Source organism: Mimulus guttatus, mitochondrion (genome assembly GCF_056151865.1).
Source record: "Mimulus guttatus mitochondrion, complete genome".
In the NCBI taxonomy this organism is placed as follows: Eukaryota; Viridiplantae; Streptophyta; class Magnoliopsida; order Lamiales; family Phrymaceae; genus Erythranthe; species Erythranthe guttata.
Genome location: NC_018041.1, coordinates 386,797 through 405,000, shown reverse-complemented (window position 1 = coordinate 405,000; position 18,204 = coordinate 386,797). Strand labels below are relative to the sequence as shown.

Here is an 18,204-nt window from a genome sequence, read left to right as displayed (position 1 = left end):
CATCGCTCTAGGGAGCAAGAGCTAGACCTATAGTACAAATAGGTAGTACCAGCAGCATATCCGTTAACAAAGACAAAGCCTATCAAGATTGCAAACCCTAAGAACACTCTAAGCTTCAAACAAGAAATCTCGTATGTAAGCACACTTGTAAACCTACTAGTCAATCTGTACTCTACTTATCTCACCCTAGCTCTAACTGTTCTATTAAAGCATATCGAATACAAACCCTAGTTCTATTATAGTGCAAGCATACAAGAACACAGGAAGGGAATAGCTGCTCTACCACTCGCTCGATGCCCTCATCTCGCTTCGTTGCTGACCAGTCGTATGCAGCTGGTTTAGTGTTGTTGTTTGCTTGCGCTGCTTTGCAGCCCTCGCTTCTGATCTCGCAGCTTTGCAGCTTTCCTGGTTTATGCTGCTATGCTGCTTTGTTGCTTCGATACTGTGTAGCTAGTATTATGCTTTTATGCTTTAAAGTTGCCAATTTAGCTAGGAAGGGAAGTAGCTCGACCTCAACTTGGAAGTGTGCAGTGTCAGCTAGGGATATGCGATATGCTAGGGTAGGAGTCGGTGCTGGAGTGTGCTGCTGGTACTACGATTGAGAAGGAGACGGATTGAGTATGCCTGAGAAGTGATATAGATCAATAGCTTATACCTGCCTCTGACTAATCCGCTTTTGCAGTAGTTTGCTAGAGCTAAGGAGCCAGTGAGCTAGGGAGTGGAGGCCGAGGGGCGGTGTGCTAGGGTAGGTGTGCTCGAGTAGGCGTTTCAGCTAGGGAGAAAGTGTAGCTCTGGCTTGACCTTGACTCTGACTTGCTCTTGCTAGGCAGGGAAGGAGCGAGACGACGTGTGCCTGGATAAAGAGAAGTAGAGTTGGGAAGCCATAATAACCAGATAACTAGCGGATCGAGGCAAGTAGCAGCTGAGGTACTAGTTTGCGGATGATGCTGCACTTCCACTATAAGGGACTCTTTCTATTAAAGAAGGGCGGGAAAGGATCTTCCTAGGTAGTGACCTAGGATAGGGGCTGGGCTAAAGTGGCATTCTGCTTCTTAAAAAGCTGAGCTGGATGGAATTCATTTAGCTTGTCTGTCTTGACCAATAAGCGCTACATAAGTAATGGATGCTCGCCTCAAGGTCCCTGAAGGTCCGGCTTAAGGAGAAAAGGTAAGCGGGAAGCAGCGGGGGAGTGGGCCTCTGAAAGCGCCATTTCCTCACTTATGATATTAGTTGTCTGGTCTCCTTCCTTGCTTCATCTAATCCATAGAGAAGGGGCCTACTCAGGATTTATCCGCATTGGGCAATCTTCTATGGAAGAAAGACACGACAACCTAGCTGAATATCCCCCTCTTGGACTCTCTCTTGAGCAGCTTAGCCCCAAAGATAAGGAAGCATTGGAGAGGGGGCTCCCCCAGTCTTTTTCTGCTGCAACTGGGTAATCTGCCTGCCTTCAAGCGATGGGCGGGCGTGCAACCGTCAGCTAAACATCTCCTGCTAGGGGGCCGAGATCTTCTTCTTTTGCCGAGGATAAGAGGCAGCCGGCCTAGTCGGATGAGACTCTATCTTAGGAATTGTCTTTATCAGAGGGGGGTCAATCTCAGAGTAGGAGGGGTGGCTTCAGTCCGCTGGGGACCGAATCTGCGCCATCAATGAATGAAATAGATAGGCTTTTTTGACTAGTGGCTAGGGGGCTTCCCACCAGCGGAGTCAGTGGGCGTCGACCAAGGGCTGGACTCACTGATGCTAGGGGCTTTTCTTTTTCAACCGGTGCGGCCAATAGATCATTGTCGAATTCGGATGGGGAGGGTCGATCTACGATGAGAACTTATAGCCTGCTCAGCCTCCGATGAGATGGTTCTCAGAGACCGATGTTGCTAAGTCCGCAGGGAGCTGCCTATTGATGAGGCTGGGCCGGGAGAGCTCATCCTATAACAAGTGAAGTAGACCTATTCATATAGAAGCTGAGGAGGCTTACAGATCTCAGATCTAAGGGAGGTAGGTCATCCATAATGATGGGGACGGGCCCGCTACTACGATCACTTCGGTGGGGCCTCTTCTATATAGAAAAATAGCATGACAAATGGCTTCCTCATTGGCGAGGGTCTACTTTTTTGGTGCCTGGCATCGATGTGCCAGAGGTTTTCCGGAGGTTTCCGAACGGTCATGCTTTACCGCCTTGTCTCATTGGTAAGGAGGCTATGAGCTAAGCTATACTTGTAATCAAAGGCTGAGCCCTTGGGGAACCATCTAATGCTTTACTAGACTAGCTACTGTATGGCGCAAAAAAGAGCTCGTTAGGATGTGGTGAATCCAAACGCTTGCGAGAGGAAGAGATGCTCTTTGGAGAGCACAGTACGATGAAAGTTGTAAGCTGTAGGAACGAGATTATTAATGTTCATAGACACTTTGATACTAATTGTGGAAATTCACTCATTTATTCTAAGCGCGCAGAATGGTGCTTTGCGGCTACTATTGGTCTTCAAAAGAAAGCAGGAAGGAGGGCAAAGACATCCTAAGAAGTCTGCCTATGGACTCTACCTCGAGCGACCACGAGATCGGAGTAGAGCTGATGCAAGCGTTCATACGAATGAAAGACATGCTCTCTCAAGATGGGATCATCAAAGACTTCAGACCAGTCCCTGATTTCTGCAAGCTTCGCAATTAGAATTATAGATTGAGGGAGAGAAAGACCTTGGCTTGGCTGCTGCTCAGTTGGACTGTGATCTACGATTGGCCCAGGTAGAGTCTTTCTATTATATTAGATTTCTTCCTTTTCTTAGACCAGCCAAGCTGAATGACTTCGTCCAGGTTTTTTTTTACCAAGATAAGGGAGCCTGGTCGAGTTGAAGAATCAGTTTACAAACCGAAGCCCAAGCCTTATGGAATGAAACCTGGATTTCGCTTTCTTGCCATTCGCTGAAGGCTTGCTTAATCCGATCTTTCGCAGTGTATGTTGATGCATTTTTTGTTCAAAAGCCCAAGATGCCAATTGTACCCTTCCGCCACTCCTTCCCTGGCCACAAGAAGGGCTTGACAATCGAATAGCATTCTCAATCTTTCTTGCACCACTTCTCGAGTGACAGCAGGCTCTTTTGAGATCCGCTCGATTCAACGTGATCAAAAGGTTGTACCTTAGATGGGTCGGTTTAGTTTTCCTTTTGTTCTGGAAACTGCTCATTACCGGCCGCCTTACAATAATAAACCCTACCTGAAGTTTGATTCAAATTACCAAGTACTGCTGTCAGATTCAAAATACTACCTTTTCCTGACGTAATAAACCAAATACGGAGAGGGTACATGTTACAAATAGTAGGACGGATGCGGAACAACTTATCTACTTCTGAATCTGACTCCAAACCCGAGTTCTGGTTTTCTTTCATCCAGCTGGCTTGGATTACTACTAAGGGCGACTCGGGCTTCATGAAAAGGTCCAATACCCCTGTTATCATCTTGGTCGACAAGATTCCTAGGCGCTTCCTCGATTCACGTCGCAAACAGTCTACATTGACTCCCTCACAGGGCATTCCTTGTCCCCGTCCCTTTACTTATGATTCAATTCCTTTCAAACCTTCAATGTGAACAAAATCGTCTGCATCCTATCTTCATCCCGAAATTCCTGCTATGCGAAATGGACAAAATCGGATAGATATGGTTTAATAAAAGAACAGTTAGGCTACGTACCTTTACGCTTACTACTCTTCTCCTTCGAGATGTGCCTCTGTGTGCTATCGTCAATCGAGAGCTTTTTGCCATTCTTCCGGTAATTCTGAGAACAAGCCCTTCTTGCTTGGAAGAGACAATCGGACATTAACCCTTAGGGTTAGTGCAATCAGTTCCTTCAATTTCACTTACATAAACCTACCGAACTGACCTTCTTCTTCACGTGAAAAACAAAACCCTAATAAAATAAGAGACCAATCCGCAAGGCTAGGGACTAGTGCAATCAGTTACTTCTTTGCCATACAAATGCGGAGATTCTGCTTCTTCTTCCTTTCCAAGCTTGTTGCGGGGAATCTGGGCTCTTTTCAGCCCCTAAGGACTGCTACTTTGATGAATGAAGCCTAAGGTCTTTATTCCTTATGCTACTCCTAGGCTTTCTCCTCTTCTCTTTACAGATAAAAATAGAGATTTTCTCTTTATACTGTGGATCATTTCTTCTCTGGTAAGAAAGAAGTGTGCAGTTAGCTTCTTCTCTCGACCAACTACGGGATGAACGCCAACCCCGCTTTTTTCACTCCTCTCCCTTTGGTCGAGTGGCTATCGCTCCTCTTCCGTATCTGTATATCCGCATCTTCCTCATATGTTGTTTCTATACCTTCAAAAAGGCCTATGATCCACCATACTTCCCCCCATACCCCATATGAGAGGCTGTAAAGAAGCTATATCGGCTCAAAATTAGGACATATACAATAAGTCGTGAACTCCAGAAAGGAAGGAACTAAAGCAAAGAGACCATAGAAAAGTTGAAAGGAGCCCGCTTACCCACTCTCCTTTCCTCCCATTGTTAGGAGCCTCGCCTGATAGATCAATCAGACTACAACCGATAGTGGATCGCCTTTTGCTTAAATAAGCAAGAGAAGGTAGATCTTCAAATAGCTAGTATACGAAAGTCAAGTAGTCACTTCCGTCGTTCAGGAAGAAAGACTTCGCCTAATTCTTTTGAATCCCGGCCCGGTTTTTCCCCACTAACTAATTAGCTTACGACCACTGAACAAACTTGGTTGACGAACATAGTTTATGCGCAGCTAATGTAGCGGCCTGTTGAGCATTTGACAAACTCACACCATCCATTTCAAATAGGATTTGTCCCGTGGACACACGAGCAATCCAACCCGTAGGATTTCCTTTTCCTCTTCCCATTCTGACTTCTGTAGGTTTTCCGGTAATAGGGATATCCGCGAGAACTCTTACCCATATCTTACCATTTCTTCGGAATTGTCCGCTCATAGCACGATGGAAGTGTCCGATTATAGCCCGACGCGCTGCTTCAATGGCTCGATATGAAAGACGACCTGCTCTACAACTTTTAGTGCCATATCTTCCAAAACCAAGTTGTGTACCGTCCGGTTTGCAACCCCTACTACATCTGCCTTTACGATATTTACTATATTTCGTACGTTTTGGATATAGCACGCCCCTTTCTTTTTTGACTATATGAAATCCACACTTTGACACCTAAGATTCCGTAACGAGTAGATACTTCCGCAGGAGCATAATCGATTTTCTGGTTAAATACATTACGAGATGTTTTTCCATACTTTCCGCATTCAGTTCTAGCTATTTCTGCACCTTTTGATCGACCTGAACAACATATACGGATCCCCGTAACCCCCTTTTTCATTACTAATGGAATATTCTTCACTATGTGACTAAAAATGGAACGAAATGATCTTCTTTTGGTCCTCAGTTGAAAAGAGATGTCTTGAGCAATCGGAGAAGCACTTTGATAAACAGATTTGATCTTAACCGATTCAATTAAGGTATTAGTGTTTGTTCTATTAGACAACAAAGATCGCATTTTTTTCACTTCGTTCAAATAAGAGTTGTACCCGTACGGAATTCTTCTGTTTCTCAGTATGATCTCTATCATCATCTCTATTCCCTTTATCAATTCGCCTATCCTACCTAGGTCTATGAATTTATCTATCAATTCCATTACCTTATCCTTAGCCATGAGGTTCCAACATTTTCTCCAACATTGACCTAGGAGTTTTTGTTGTTCCCGGGCATTCTCAAAAAAAAGGTTATTATAGACCCCATCCCTTGGAAAAAAAAAGGTAGCACCGAAGAAAGGAAAGAGCGAGATGGTGGTTTTTGTTGTTCCCGCGAAGCGAAGATCATTCGCTTGGCGAATGAAGTGGGTCAACCTATTTTTGGCTTCGGCCAAACACTTTTTCTCGCTGGTCGAGCTTTCTACAAAAAAAGCGATGCGAGCACGTATTCTCTTATCTAAGCTTCTTTCCTGTGCATTAGCTCCCCCCATCGTAGATGGTTCAGCCACGCCCGGTGCCACGAAATGATTGAGAACTACGACGGGGTCGAAATGCATTTTGTTCTTTGTATTCAATAAGTATTGCATGACCGAATAATTCAAGGAAGAGCGCACTGCGGGGAGGGTCCTTTGTTGTAGATGACTCGTCGGGCCGTCTGAGCGGGACTTCTTTGGGCAAAAGAACAAGAATAACTTCGTTTTTCTGAATATGCCATTTAAAACCCCGGCGTATTTCGGATGCTTGAAGGCCCCGCTGACCCGAAGTGATTTAGAAAGATTCTTCTTTATCGATGGTGATCGGTCATGATATCCATAGCCTTGCTTCTTTTTCGGCCAAATCCTGATTTCGTTTTGCTTCTTCCGATCGTCGAGCCTGATCGACTCGACTCTTTTCCCCGACCCCCGGCCTCTCACTTCGTTTCGTTCTTCTTCTGTACCGTCGCTTGAATGAAGACACCTGATCGGCCCAACTTTCCCCAATTCCCACCGCCGGCTCTTCGCCTTTCCGGGTCTGGATTTTGCGCGTCGTTTTAGTCGTCGTGGTCGACGGGGAAGAAAGAAATGAATGAATGTTCTTTTGGGAAAATGTATAATAATACACCTACCGAGGCGAAAGCCAAAGGTGAGTTTCGTAGGTGGACGTATCGAACCGAAATAAGATCTCAGATTGAGATCTTGATACACTGATTTCCCATAATAATAAATAGAGTCAATGGTGACTCCGCCGTGGGAAGAGCCGCTTCCTTCTTGCTTGATAGGGGGGGCTTCTATTCACCAACGCAGACTAAAAGTGCTCTCCGAACCGTGCTGGATAGTGACCCATCACACGGCTCTCAAACCCAACCTGTGGTGGATCCCGGGAGACAAAGTCAAAGCGCTTGATCCTTTGCCCCATACTTTGAGATGCTCCTCCCCGTCGATCAAGGATTTTGATTCTCGTGATAGGCGCTTTAAGCCGCTATCGTTCGGTTCGGATAAGTTCAGTCAAGTCCCTTCGGTCGGTTCACTCAGGTGGTCTTCCCTTATCTTCCCTAACGTTCAGACTTCTTCTGGTTTGAGATGAGAAAGGAGCACCGGCCGAGCGCCATGAATGAATAAGAAATTGACAGGGAATCAATGATTCTTATTCGACCGAGTTATAGCTAGCAAGATGTCGATTACACACCGGAGGTTGGTAAGAACTGAGGGACAATGCCCCCTAACCTAAGTGGGCCTACCAGCGAAGCAACTGGTACTTGATCGGGCGGGGGGCGGTTTGGTTTCGTGCAACGCCCTCGCAGCAAGAAGAGGCAGTTGTCATTTGAAAGGAAAGGCCCTTTCTATCTTATTAGAAAAGCCTAAACGTCCTTTATTGAAAACTAAAGCCGCTAACGAGCAAGAAAACGGATGCGCTAACGCGCCTTTACTAAGAAACTAATCTAAATAGTTGCCCTTCTTTCTCAAAGTCAACTTTATCACTTCTTGCTTTAGTTTAGTTTGATTGCACCTAGCGCGCTTGACTAAGATAATAGAAAGTCAAGGCTCCTCTCCTCTTTTACGAATCTACAACTCTCTTTACTGAGCGAGACTCCACCCATATCCCTACTAGTGGTTATTCTTTATTTTCCATTCTATCATTTGTTTGACAGCTTAAACTAGGCTCCCCTTTAGATAGGTTTTTGGTTTTTATCAAGATAGGTCAAGGGCGCGTCGGAACGGTCGGTAGCTGCTTAGTCTCATCCGACTTAAATAAAAGTTTCTTTGTACTTATATTTTTTTTCTTTGAAAAAAAAAGAAAGAAGGGGTTAGGCTCCTTCCCTTCTACTGCATAGCAGCGCTAGCAGGTACTACAAGCCCTCTGTCCCACGCATCTAACCAGCTCGCGTGGTTCACCGGTTCCACCGAAAACTCTCATTTGTTGAAGCGGAGCATAGTGCGCTTTAGGCGCCGAGCGAAAAATGTCTCTTCTTTCGTTTCGGGTTATTCATTGATCTGAAACTTAGCACTTCTTTTCTTATTGATTCCAAGGGCGGCGGCATTCTTGAATGAAGTCTATCCGAACCGAATTAGCACTTCTCAGATCAGGCTAGGCCTCTCCAGCTGAGCTGGGCGCCGGGGCCCTGGATGCGCTAGCGATTGGCACATAGGGGAGTGGTTGCCCGGGTTTCTCGGCCTGGTATCCTGCACCTCGCGTTCATGATATCTACATTCAACTGTGCCCCGGAGACACGGTCGAAGCACGCCCGCCCAGTGTAGTGTGCTTCTTTCACGACATGCTCTAGTCCTGGGTGTCTTTCAGTGGTCTTCTAGCCTTAGAATAGAAGAAGTCGTGTCCGCCCCGGACATCCGCAACGTCCTCCCACGCCTTTTTCTATTTAAAATCTGGGACAAACTGAAGGAAAAGACTGACCCATTCGGTGACTTTCGCGGTCGCCCTCACTGAACCAACTTGAATCTGAACTACGATTCAGATCAAGTCTTACCGAAATCGGATTTCCTTTTCGTGCCATATGCGCTTATACTTTTTTTTTATCCCCTTTTTGATTCCCGGTCCAAGATTTGTGCTCGAAGGTCTTCGTTTCCGTGTATCTGATCTCCTCTGCTCTTACTGAACCTACCCACAAAATCAAAAAGAAAGAAGAGACATTTTGCCATGTTTCCCGAGAGAGGCCGCCTTCTCTCAGGCCAGCAGTCTTCTACTTCTAGTCGACTGCTTTATGACGGGCTTCCCTGTTTCCTGGGCTCTGCTCGCTTCGTCTACGCTCCGACCCTAATAATTGATTCAACGATATTTCCTTGCCCTGCATTAAGATTTAAAACTTGTCGTCAAAAAAAAAAAAAAAGGCAATCAATCAGAATCAAGAAAAAAAATGGAAATAGTGATTCAAGATCTAGATGGATCCCTATCTTTATCTCTATCCACGAAGATACCTATCTATATGGAGAGAGATCTATCTATGAATCGATCTATACTATCCTATATCCGGATAGATATGTCCCTTATGAGCGACTACGCCGATCTTTATATGTTTTGGCCACGTTCGTTTCCGCTCCGAAGAAGAAGGTTTGGATCTTTCAATCTTATGTCGTGAGGGATGTGACCTATGTTAGGTCCATAAGATACCACAGCTTTTGGTGTTCTATGATTCACCTCCGAATAATGAGTAGGTAGTTCGATTCTTTTGATTTTTCTCTTCTTTCTTTTTCTCTTCATAGTAAACTGATGGGGGGATGCGGAGCAATAGGGCGAATTACTATATAAAGAAGAGTTGTAAACTATAGGATTTATTGTTTGAGTAGGAATATTTCGGTTTTTCTCGTTCCTTCTCTTCGATAAGAATAGGCATTTGAAATGATACAAATTCCTCTTCATTCTGTTGTGCTCATCGAAATAACTGCCTAAGCATACTTTTTTGGATCCAAACTTCTTTGTGTCTTCTTCTTGCATAGAAGAACGCAACTGTTGCAAAAACTGGGATTTTAGTAGTAGGCGGCATTTCTTCTTAGTTTTGAGTTTTCGGAACCATTCTGTTTTGTTTCTTCTCCACATTCTGACCGGGCGATCCAGAAATTTGCCTATGCATTTTTCAACTGATATTTCGATATAGAAAGATCTCCTTATTTCTTCACCGCGGGTTCTCGCATCATTTTGTTGAAAAGATATTATATCACTGTGGGACACTTTAAAATGAATAATGTTTACCATTCTATTATTCACACAAACCCTTCGATGACTTATCGGCTGCCTTGCTTGAGGAATAGTTTCACGAAAATGGAGACGAACCGGAATAACGTCCGATCTTGTTTCTGGATTGAGTAGAAAAGGGATATATGATCGTTTTCTTCTTCTGTGCATCTCTGTGATGGGTAAATCTCCATGAAAAAGGGACAACTTTCGTGTAGTTTGTGATTGAATGTAACTGTTAAGATTTTCTCTCGAATAAATCTTTCTCTTAATAGATCTCTTCTTGTTTCTCAATCTTTGGAGAATGCGGCGTTGTATTATTGTAAGTTCTCTGTTCCAAACATTTCCTGAAAGTAGACGACAAGTTTTAAATCTTAATGCAGGCAAGGCATATCTCGTTGAATCAGTCTTTTTCGCCACATCGCGTATAACGGGAATCGAACCCCCTCTGCCTGCTGCTGTCGGGCGGATGGAGAATGCAATACTTCAACCCAGTAACTTGTTAGGAGTAGGTTTTAGCTTGCCCCTTTCTATTATCTTAGTCAGATAGGTTTTGAACCCTATTAATAAGGTAAGCTTCCAAAGCTCCTTTCTTCAGCTGGTGCGCAGGAGCGCACTTTCGTTTTCCCCTTACTAGTTAAGGGGGTTTTATGAGTAGAGATCTCCCGCCAGCCGTCTTCTCTTCCTATCACTTAACTTCGTTCGATAAATCTGATCTCACCGGACCGGGCGAAGGGGAAAGAAGGTATGGGTGGTCCGGGAACAACAACGGGAGAGGGCTCGTAGCCCCCCGCTCTCTCTTCCCCAGCCTCGGAGAGATGCAGAACTATTTTTTTTTTAATGAATAGATAGAGCCATGATACATTCCGGAATATTGTATTGTAAAGGTAAATAGACTCTTTTCGTCCCCTTTTCGATGTCTGCCTGAGGACCTCTGTCAATGTTTTGGAATGTGGATGCTCGCCTTTTGTAACAAGTAGACCCACGATACGGACTAATAGATGTTCCTAATCTTACCCGTAAGTAAGATCTATTCATAGTTGGTCAGTCCCCTACGGCACGTCTTCTCGCTTTTCATGAATGTGTCTCCCCCTCCGCTTATGTGAGTTTGACCCGCCTTTGACTCTGCTTGCTTCTGACTCCCTATGAGCTCTTTTACGACCTGACTTTTCAGAGGGTCGGCGGGACATGGGAGCCTCAGCTCATGCATCGCTTTACCGAAATCACCTCCGCTCTCCCACTCCTTTCTATTCAAAAGGCGAGCAGCCCTTAAACAAAAAGGCCCTAAGCTAAGAGGGCTCTTCTTTATATATTACATAAGCCCTAAAGTAGGTAGCCCCGAAAGCCGAACTCAGCAACTTGTTAGGAGTGGGGTTTGGCTTGCCCCTTTCTATTATCTTAGTCAAGCGCGCTAGCTGCAATTAATTGTTGAGTGAGCTTTCCCTCTTCAACAAGCCGGTGGTGATCTCACTTTCGAAAGAGAGTCTCGATGCGACGGTGTACACATAGCTCTATCGCATGTAGCCGATTTCGAAGACAACTATAGAAAGTGTGCAGTGAGGCATCTTTCTCACTATACAATGACCGAAGGACCAACGACGATCCTATCTTAAAAGAGAAGGAGGAGTAGGAGCTAGCTTGAATGGAGAATCGAATGATTACGAGATAGACAATGAGAGAAAGGAGAGCACTTAGACAATTCACTTTGAGTACAGGGAAGTCTGCTGGTAGGAATTCTTCAGGACGTATTACTCTTTTTCACCGAGGGGGTGGATCGAAGCGATTGCAGCGAAGAATTGATCTGAAACGAAGCACTTCGTCTATGGGCATTGTAGAAAGGATAGAATATGACCCTAATCGTTCTTCTCGAATCGCTCCAGTACGATGGAAAGGGGGGGCCCACCAGAGAAAATGCAACACGATAGAAGAGTTCGCTCCGCCGAAAAAGAGACTCGAATCTACCACGACCACCATCCGCGGTCCATTTGCGTTCTTTTCCCTGCCCGGGAAGGTGGATCAAAGAAAGGTAGCTTGCTTCTCTCCTGGACTGAGGGCGGTTTATGTAGTGGTCGGCCTTCCTACCAGAATGCCTGCCTTCTTGGTCGAAGAGCCACTTTACTAGTAAGGGCGCAGGAAGCAAAAAAACTTGCGCGAAAGACGTTTTCTTCTCTGCCTTCTCCTCTCCAAAGGCCAAGGGAGAGACTGCATCCCTTTCCTTCGGTAGCTCTTTTGGTTTCCCAAGGATAGCGGTAGCTGGGGCAAAGCCCGCTTTCTTCGTTTTTCGAATGAGAGAGAAAGTCAGAGGAAAAAACACGTTCTCTCTTTGCGAGATCCGAAAGTGGAGAACGCATAGCATTCTATGGGCACATAGGATCAAACGTAAAGCAGCGCTCTCTTGGCAGAGTTTTAGGCGGCAAGAGATTTTAGGGCTTGTTGGAGCTTCTGAGCATAACGAATCGAAGCCGAAGACAGATCAAGGCTTTTATACCAAGGCGATAGACGAAGGACCGAAGAATGGAACGTGCAAAGTCGATCGGGCACCTGTCACTTATATAATAGCCAGTCATCAATTGGAAGCGGGCAAGATGGTGATGAATTGGTCTAAACCTTCGACTAGCGACTTATTGCGACCTGCCCAGAATGCCAATACATACTAAAACCTTGTTCACACAGCGAAAAAAGGCCGAGTAGAAGAATAATAAAATCCAATTTTGTAGTAATCTTATTATTCTACTTAGTGTATTTAATAACCTATTCTTATATCCAGGTGTTATACAAGGGTTTTGTAGTTCCTTATTTATTTGCGTTCTTTTTTTTTCCCATTCTCTATGGGAATCCCCAATCCGCCTTGGGGGAAACCTCTCCGAGCGAAACGAAAGACCCTTGCGGGGAAGACTCGAGAGAGGAAGCAGGATCATCCACATCCTGCTCAGCGGACGCTATTCAGCAGCAGCTGAAGGTGAAGGACCGACTCTTTAAAGAAAACTTATCTATTAAAATAAAAAAGAAATAAGTTCCTTAGCGGAGGAGGAATTCCAAAGAGAAAAAATAGCATATCCAATCCTGCAGGACCTATATTCCCGAACAGAAGTGATAGAGAAAATCTGTTCGGAAGAGTTCATCACTAACGATGAGGCACGGAGAGGAATCTCTCCCGAAGAGGGAGAAGAGGGGACCAAAGGGAGCTTCTCAACTTCTCCGTCCCCATGAAGAAGAGTTCTTCCAGCCTTGTTTCCGACTTATCCCCGTCGGACGAGATTTAAAACTAGCAATTCAGGATTGAAGGTTTTGACCTTTCCGAGAAAAATCCCTTGTTGTGATGGTACAGTCAGTAAGAATGACATGATACATGAGCAAGTAGGCGTTGATCTTTTTATCATCTTTCTTGCTAGCTCGTAGACTTGATCGCCAGTTTCTGGCGGTGTCTAGTCGCATCGGTACGGGATTCCCTATGCCCCTCCTCTTTGGTGTAGTTGTAGTTAGTTTCTCACACAGGAAGTGCTACTCAAACTGAGCTAAACCGGTAAACTTCAATATTAACCCAAGGGCGAGGGCAGGAATGAAGAAGTCTTCCATCTGCAGGAGTATCTATCAATAGCTGCATACGAGTAGATGTCCATCTCTACAGGGTTTCCTAGTTAATATCGGAATTGGAAAGATGCTCGTAAAGGCCATTCCGTCTTATTTATGCCGCGTTGAAAGCCTTTTCTGTGAAAAGAGGAAAAAACTACGCACCTCCTTTCATGCATTTCTTATTTAGTTATCGAAGGTGTACCACTCTCTTTATCCCAGCATTCCCTTTCCATAAAAGGAAGACTAATCCAAGCCATAGAGAGTCAAAGGTCATCAAGAATAGTCTGAACTGGGTGGTAATGGCATTTGACGATCGATAATTTCAGTTGGATGGGTGGGAATTCTTTCTTTTCTTCCTTCTAGCATCTAGAAACCTCTATTATAAGGTAAGGTTCATTCATTCAGTTTCACTCTTAGGCGATTAAAGGATGGTGACCCATAGCTGCCTATATCATACCGGTTGGTGAGCTTCCATCTTCTATAACTATAACAGTAGAGGTTGGAATCCTACTTTTTATATCAATATCGGGCGTGGGGAAAAGGAAAGATGAATTTGACCCCTTGACCTATTCAATTAGACTATTCCCAACAGGTTCAATCCAACTCTTCTCGAAGGGGGGTCGTCTTATTCGCTCTTTTCCATTACTAGCTAACTCCAATCATAGGAGTCTCTTGCTTGCTGGATTATAGGTCCCTAAAGGCCTGCTTTCCTTTTCGTCTCAAAAAGTCACAGGAAGCATGGTGAGCCAGCCCTTATGCCAATTCAAGATGAGAGTTCCACTTCGCTTTAAAGAATAGGGGGGATATCTGAGTCGATAGGGCCATATTCAAAAGGGGGGTTAAGTGGATTGAGTGTACTAACATGCAAAATAATAAAAAGAATATCTCCTGCGGACCCTCATCCCTCCGAGACATGATCATCATCCTAAAACCATCCGGATGCATCACCTGGAAATGCTTGGGCCAAAACCAACAGCTAAAGGAGATGGGAAGTTAGCTGACACAAAGGAGCTTTACTAATAGTTAAGCTTAAGGTATACGATGCGAAAGCTCTTCGAATGATGCTAGTAATGGGATACTCAATTGAGGAAGCCCAAGGGTTGTGCAATGGAAGAGGAATGTTAGCACCGTTTGACGCCATCTATTCTCCAGCACAAAAGAGAGCTCTCTTTGAAGGAAGAATGCGCTCTTATCTTAGTAGTAATCCTATCCTATGCAGAAGACGGCATTCAACTGAATGAAGATGGCATGAAGACGATTGCTGCTCTCCTTGCTTAGCTTGTGGGAAACTAGCTCAACTAAGAGCAGCCTTTCTCAACTATACGATGCTATGTCCGAGAATCTAAGATCAGACTTGCCTTGTTAATGGACGAGGAAGTGACATGACATATAAAGAATAGGAATCGAATAAGCTGCTGATTGACTGGTCTTCGAGCCTTCTTGATAAATCCCCCCTCCTCAGCACTAAAATATTTTTTTCATAACACCAAGTTCCTTGGTGAAGAACCCAACCCTTATTGCCTCATCTTCACTGCTTAAGAAAAACTTGAAGGGATTTGCCCCTAAACGGATAACTGTAAGGTTTTTATCCCAAGCACTGGCCATAGAGTTTTTCAGGCTGCGTATATTGACTTCCTCCTTCCCCATTCCATTGTGACCCCGTTCTAAGCCTTATTCATGGGTAGGGCATTTAGAGGTCAATCTGACTCCTTTTAGAAACTTCCTGCAAAGATTAGCATTAGTCTTGGAAGGAATCAAATCAGTCTAGCAGTAAATAAGAAAGTGACCCCGCTTAAGTCTAAGTGGTTTATCCGGTTCACCTCCGAGCAGGAAAGTGAAAGACAAGGGTCGATTAGGTTTAGCTCCTACTCTTATAACAGTATCCGATGCGTAAAGGAAATCATCTCTCAAGCAAGTGGTGGAAGTGTTGACCGATTCAAACCGATGAAATTGGTCGATTTAGCACTCGGCTAACTCCCATCTTATTTAGTCTTATCCTATTCTTAGTAAACCCCGCCCCTATATGCCCTGGGTAGACATGTGAAGGCAACCAACCGAACCGGTCTTGGTCTGTGTTTGGGCGTGCTAGCAAGGCTAAGGCTTGAAAAATAGTACATCAAGATCAGTCAAGTGATCACTTATTCGATTGTTGATTCTATTCCCTAGCCTGGTCGAATAAATACCATATTGGTTCCACATTCTTCAAAAAGCGGTATAGAGCTCTGTATTCCACCTGGAGGAACTCGGCTTATGAATGACCCTATCGATGTGAGTTGGGCTCCTGTTGGCGTATTCCTATTCGTATGATCTCTCCGAAGCTTCTCCTAACTATCTGTATTTTAACTAAAGGCCTATCTCATCATAGTAGGCGTTGCGAGGCGAACCCATTCCCTAGATGCCCTATCTATTGTTCATGCCTTCTTTAGGGTGGATCTGATCCCCTTTCTACTCTCATTATGGGAAGGAGGTCTTCCTTCAAGCTCTAGCTCTTTCGAATAGATAGTCCCAGGATGTTGGAGGTCCATGAAAAGGAGCTTAGCTCTTTACCAGTTATCGAAAGATTCATTTCTTATTTGAGCCGTTAGGCGAAGGAAAGATGAGATGGTGCCCCATATCTGCCTCTATCTCTCTTGCTTTGGAGGCTGCTACTAACACTAGATGAGTATTGAGTGCGGGTATCTAAATCTGAAACTGTAACTATAGCTGCTGGTAATTCACAACATAATTCAAGTAGAGGACTAAGAATCCGGGGAGGTCTTCGTTCGCTCCAGGGCTAAAATAATGAATTCCCCTTTGGTCTATCAATTCACCCATGATCCAATCGAGTCTTTTATTACAAAAGATGGTCTTCCAGAGATATCCAAGATATTCCGTTTTGACCTTACTCTCACGAAATAGGATTTCGAGGAACTCAATGAAAGTGCTTTCGACTCTGTATTCGCTTATTTGCCAGTGATAGGATCGAAGTATGTGGCCTTCTATCTGCTTACGTTCGGTTCGGTGTGATTAGGCTACTAAAGACTAAATAAGTATCTGGGTAAAGGGGATTTGCTCACAGCTTCTCCTTCGTTCCTAGACCAACAGCTTACCTTAGCCCAACCATAGGTCCTACAGCTTCGATGGCAGAATGATTGACCGGGCCGCTTGGCCCACTTGAACTAGCTGCCCTACCTGCTGCCGTACCTGTCTGTGAATGAACTTCTGGATATTCACCTACCAACACAACCCGGGCCACGCCGGGACTTTCTTTCGAAAGCCGGGGTAAGAGAACTCCTAAATGCAGTTCATACGCAACCCACCAGGTTTCGACCACCCATCCATATTTGCTCCTTCCCTCAGGCGGGCACACTGATACCTAAAGCCAAGAGGAGTGAGAGAGAGCCTATTACCTTGTAGCCCCGCTTACTGACTAAATAGTGATAGTTCCAGCCGTCAGGTTGGATGGAGAAAGATTCGCAATTGGACTATTATTATATTTATTTATTCTATATATATATTTATAGAAATTGATAAAAGAAGGATCTCCGCTCGAGTAGGTGCTTTAGCCCAGCTCTAATCGATTGAAACTCTCTCTTTGCCCAGCTGAATAAGTATAAAAGACTCACTCGCTCACATCGTTGGACTTGAGCACTAACCCCTATTCTATTTATTCCCGCCTGCCCGCTGAATCAGTACTTCTGTCTGAGCTTTTCTAATCATACCTTTCTCCTTCTGTGAGCTACATAATAGATTCTATTTCTCCTGAACCTGCTAACAAGCGCCGGCTAATAGTAGAATTTCCCTCTACTTCTCCTTCACTTCCCCTTGCTTAACCTAAGGGCACTACCTTTTCTATTCTCGCTCATTCCCGATCACGGATTGATATTCATAGAGAAAGCGACTGAACAACTCTACTTCGGCTGAGCTTCTGAACTAGATTTCTTCCTCAGAGTTAAGCTAGCCACTCTCAATTAGTGGAGTGGGCAACTTGCTTCGGCTGCTTCCATTGATGGAGGCCTGGCCTTATGATAGGATAAAAGGCAAGCGAATACTAATCCCTGCAGGGGGGCTGGGCAGACACCATATACACCTCCTCACACTCTTATCGATCCGGCAGACAGATGCCTGTTCTGCTAAATCACCCTACCTTTCTAACTCGTCGTCTTAAGAACTCCGCCTTTTCCGTGGGCATTTGTACACTAGTGGTTTAGTCTCAAAATCCGTTTCTTCTAGGTCTCTGCCGGCAAGATGTCCAATTTCGGAAAGATGTCCGATTGCGATACACAATACAAGTCATTAGCTATAGTCGACTACGTAGGCGCTTAGAGAGGGGCAGAGGTCCCAGAATTAGAGGTAGTAGCAGTAACACTGTACATCAACAGGTTCTATCCCGATCTGCTTTCGGTTAAGTAATCTGTCACTATTTATTAATCTTAGATTTCGTTTGTCAACCGTTCATGCTTTTACGCTTTGTATCAGAACTCCGAATTTTCTTTCTTTCGACTTTGTTCTCTGTTCGTGTCGGGTACTCGCTCTGCTAATTGGTATGATAACCAGTAAAGGGAGGGAACATAGTCATCTTTTCCAGAGCACCTTAAACCGTAACAGCAATACCAAGGGATATGAGCAAAAAGGCCTTGTCACGAGCCGGGATCGACCCGGCGCTTTCCGGATGTACGGGTCCGGATGTCAATCCATTTATGATCATATCAGACAAAATGGAAATTAGGAAGAATTTATCTTCGGAACCTCCTTCCCTTCCGCAGTTCAGTGATTGGTAGTCTCAGTCTGTCTCTACCTGTGCATGAACATAGAAAAGCAGAATTTGAAAGGACGCTAACTCATATGGTAGCGACACAAAAGAGGTCTCTCAAGCCTTTGCGGCCCCAATACGAGAGGTCAGCTTCTCAACAGTCAGTTTAGTTGTTGGCAGCGCTTTCCAAGTTGGTGACCACGTCATCCCTTGGTGGAGCGGGAGGGTGGTGATCCAAGGCAT

The 18,204-nt window shown here is 44.7% G+C and overlaps 3 protein-coding genes and 1 pseudogene, besides 1 other annotated feature; 1 reads left to right on the top strand and 3 right to left on the bottom strand.

Annotated features, from left to right (window-relative positions):
• Positions 1 to 8,539: part of a repeat region (repeat R3; copy 1) that runs on past the window's edge.
• Positions 4,699 to 5,175, bottom strand: rpl16-1 (ribosomal protein subunit L16; the record flags this gene model as incomplete). The annotated part of the gene is made up of 1 exon: positions 4,699 to 5,175. A coding segment is annotated over one exon (477 nt), but the record flags the coding sequence as incomplete, so codon positions are not given.
• Positions 5,105 to 8,481, bottom strand: rps3-1 (ribosomal protein subunit S3). One transcript has 2 exons: positions 8,408 to 8,481; positions 5,105 to 6,695 (listed from the first exon to the last, which is right to left on the bottom strand). The coding sequence occupies exons 1-2, from the start codon at positions 8,479 to 8,481 to the stop codon at positions 5,105 to 5,107; spliced, it is 1,665 nt and encodes a 554-aa protein (YP_006460179.1).
• A 454-nt stretch (positions 8,540 to 8,993) lies between the features above and the next one.
• rps4 (ribosomal protein subunit S4) lies at positions 8,994 to 10,055 on the bottom strand. The gene is given in 1 exon segment: positions 8,994 to 10,055. A coding segment is annotated over 1 exon segment (1,062 nt).
• A 1,273-nt stretch (positions 10,056 to 11,328) lies between these two features.
• On the top strand, positions 11,329 to 12,355 carry rpl2 (ribosomal protein subunit L2; annotated as a pseudogene).
• The last annotated feature ends 5,849 nt before the right edge of the window (positions 12,356 to 18,204 follow it).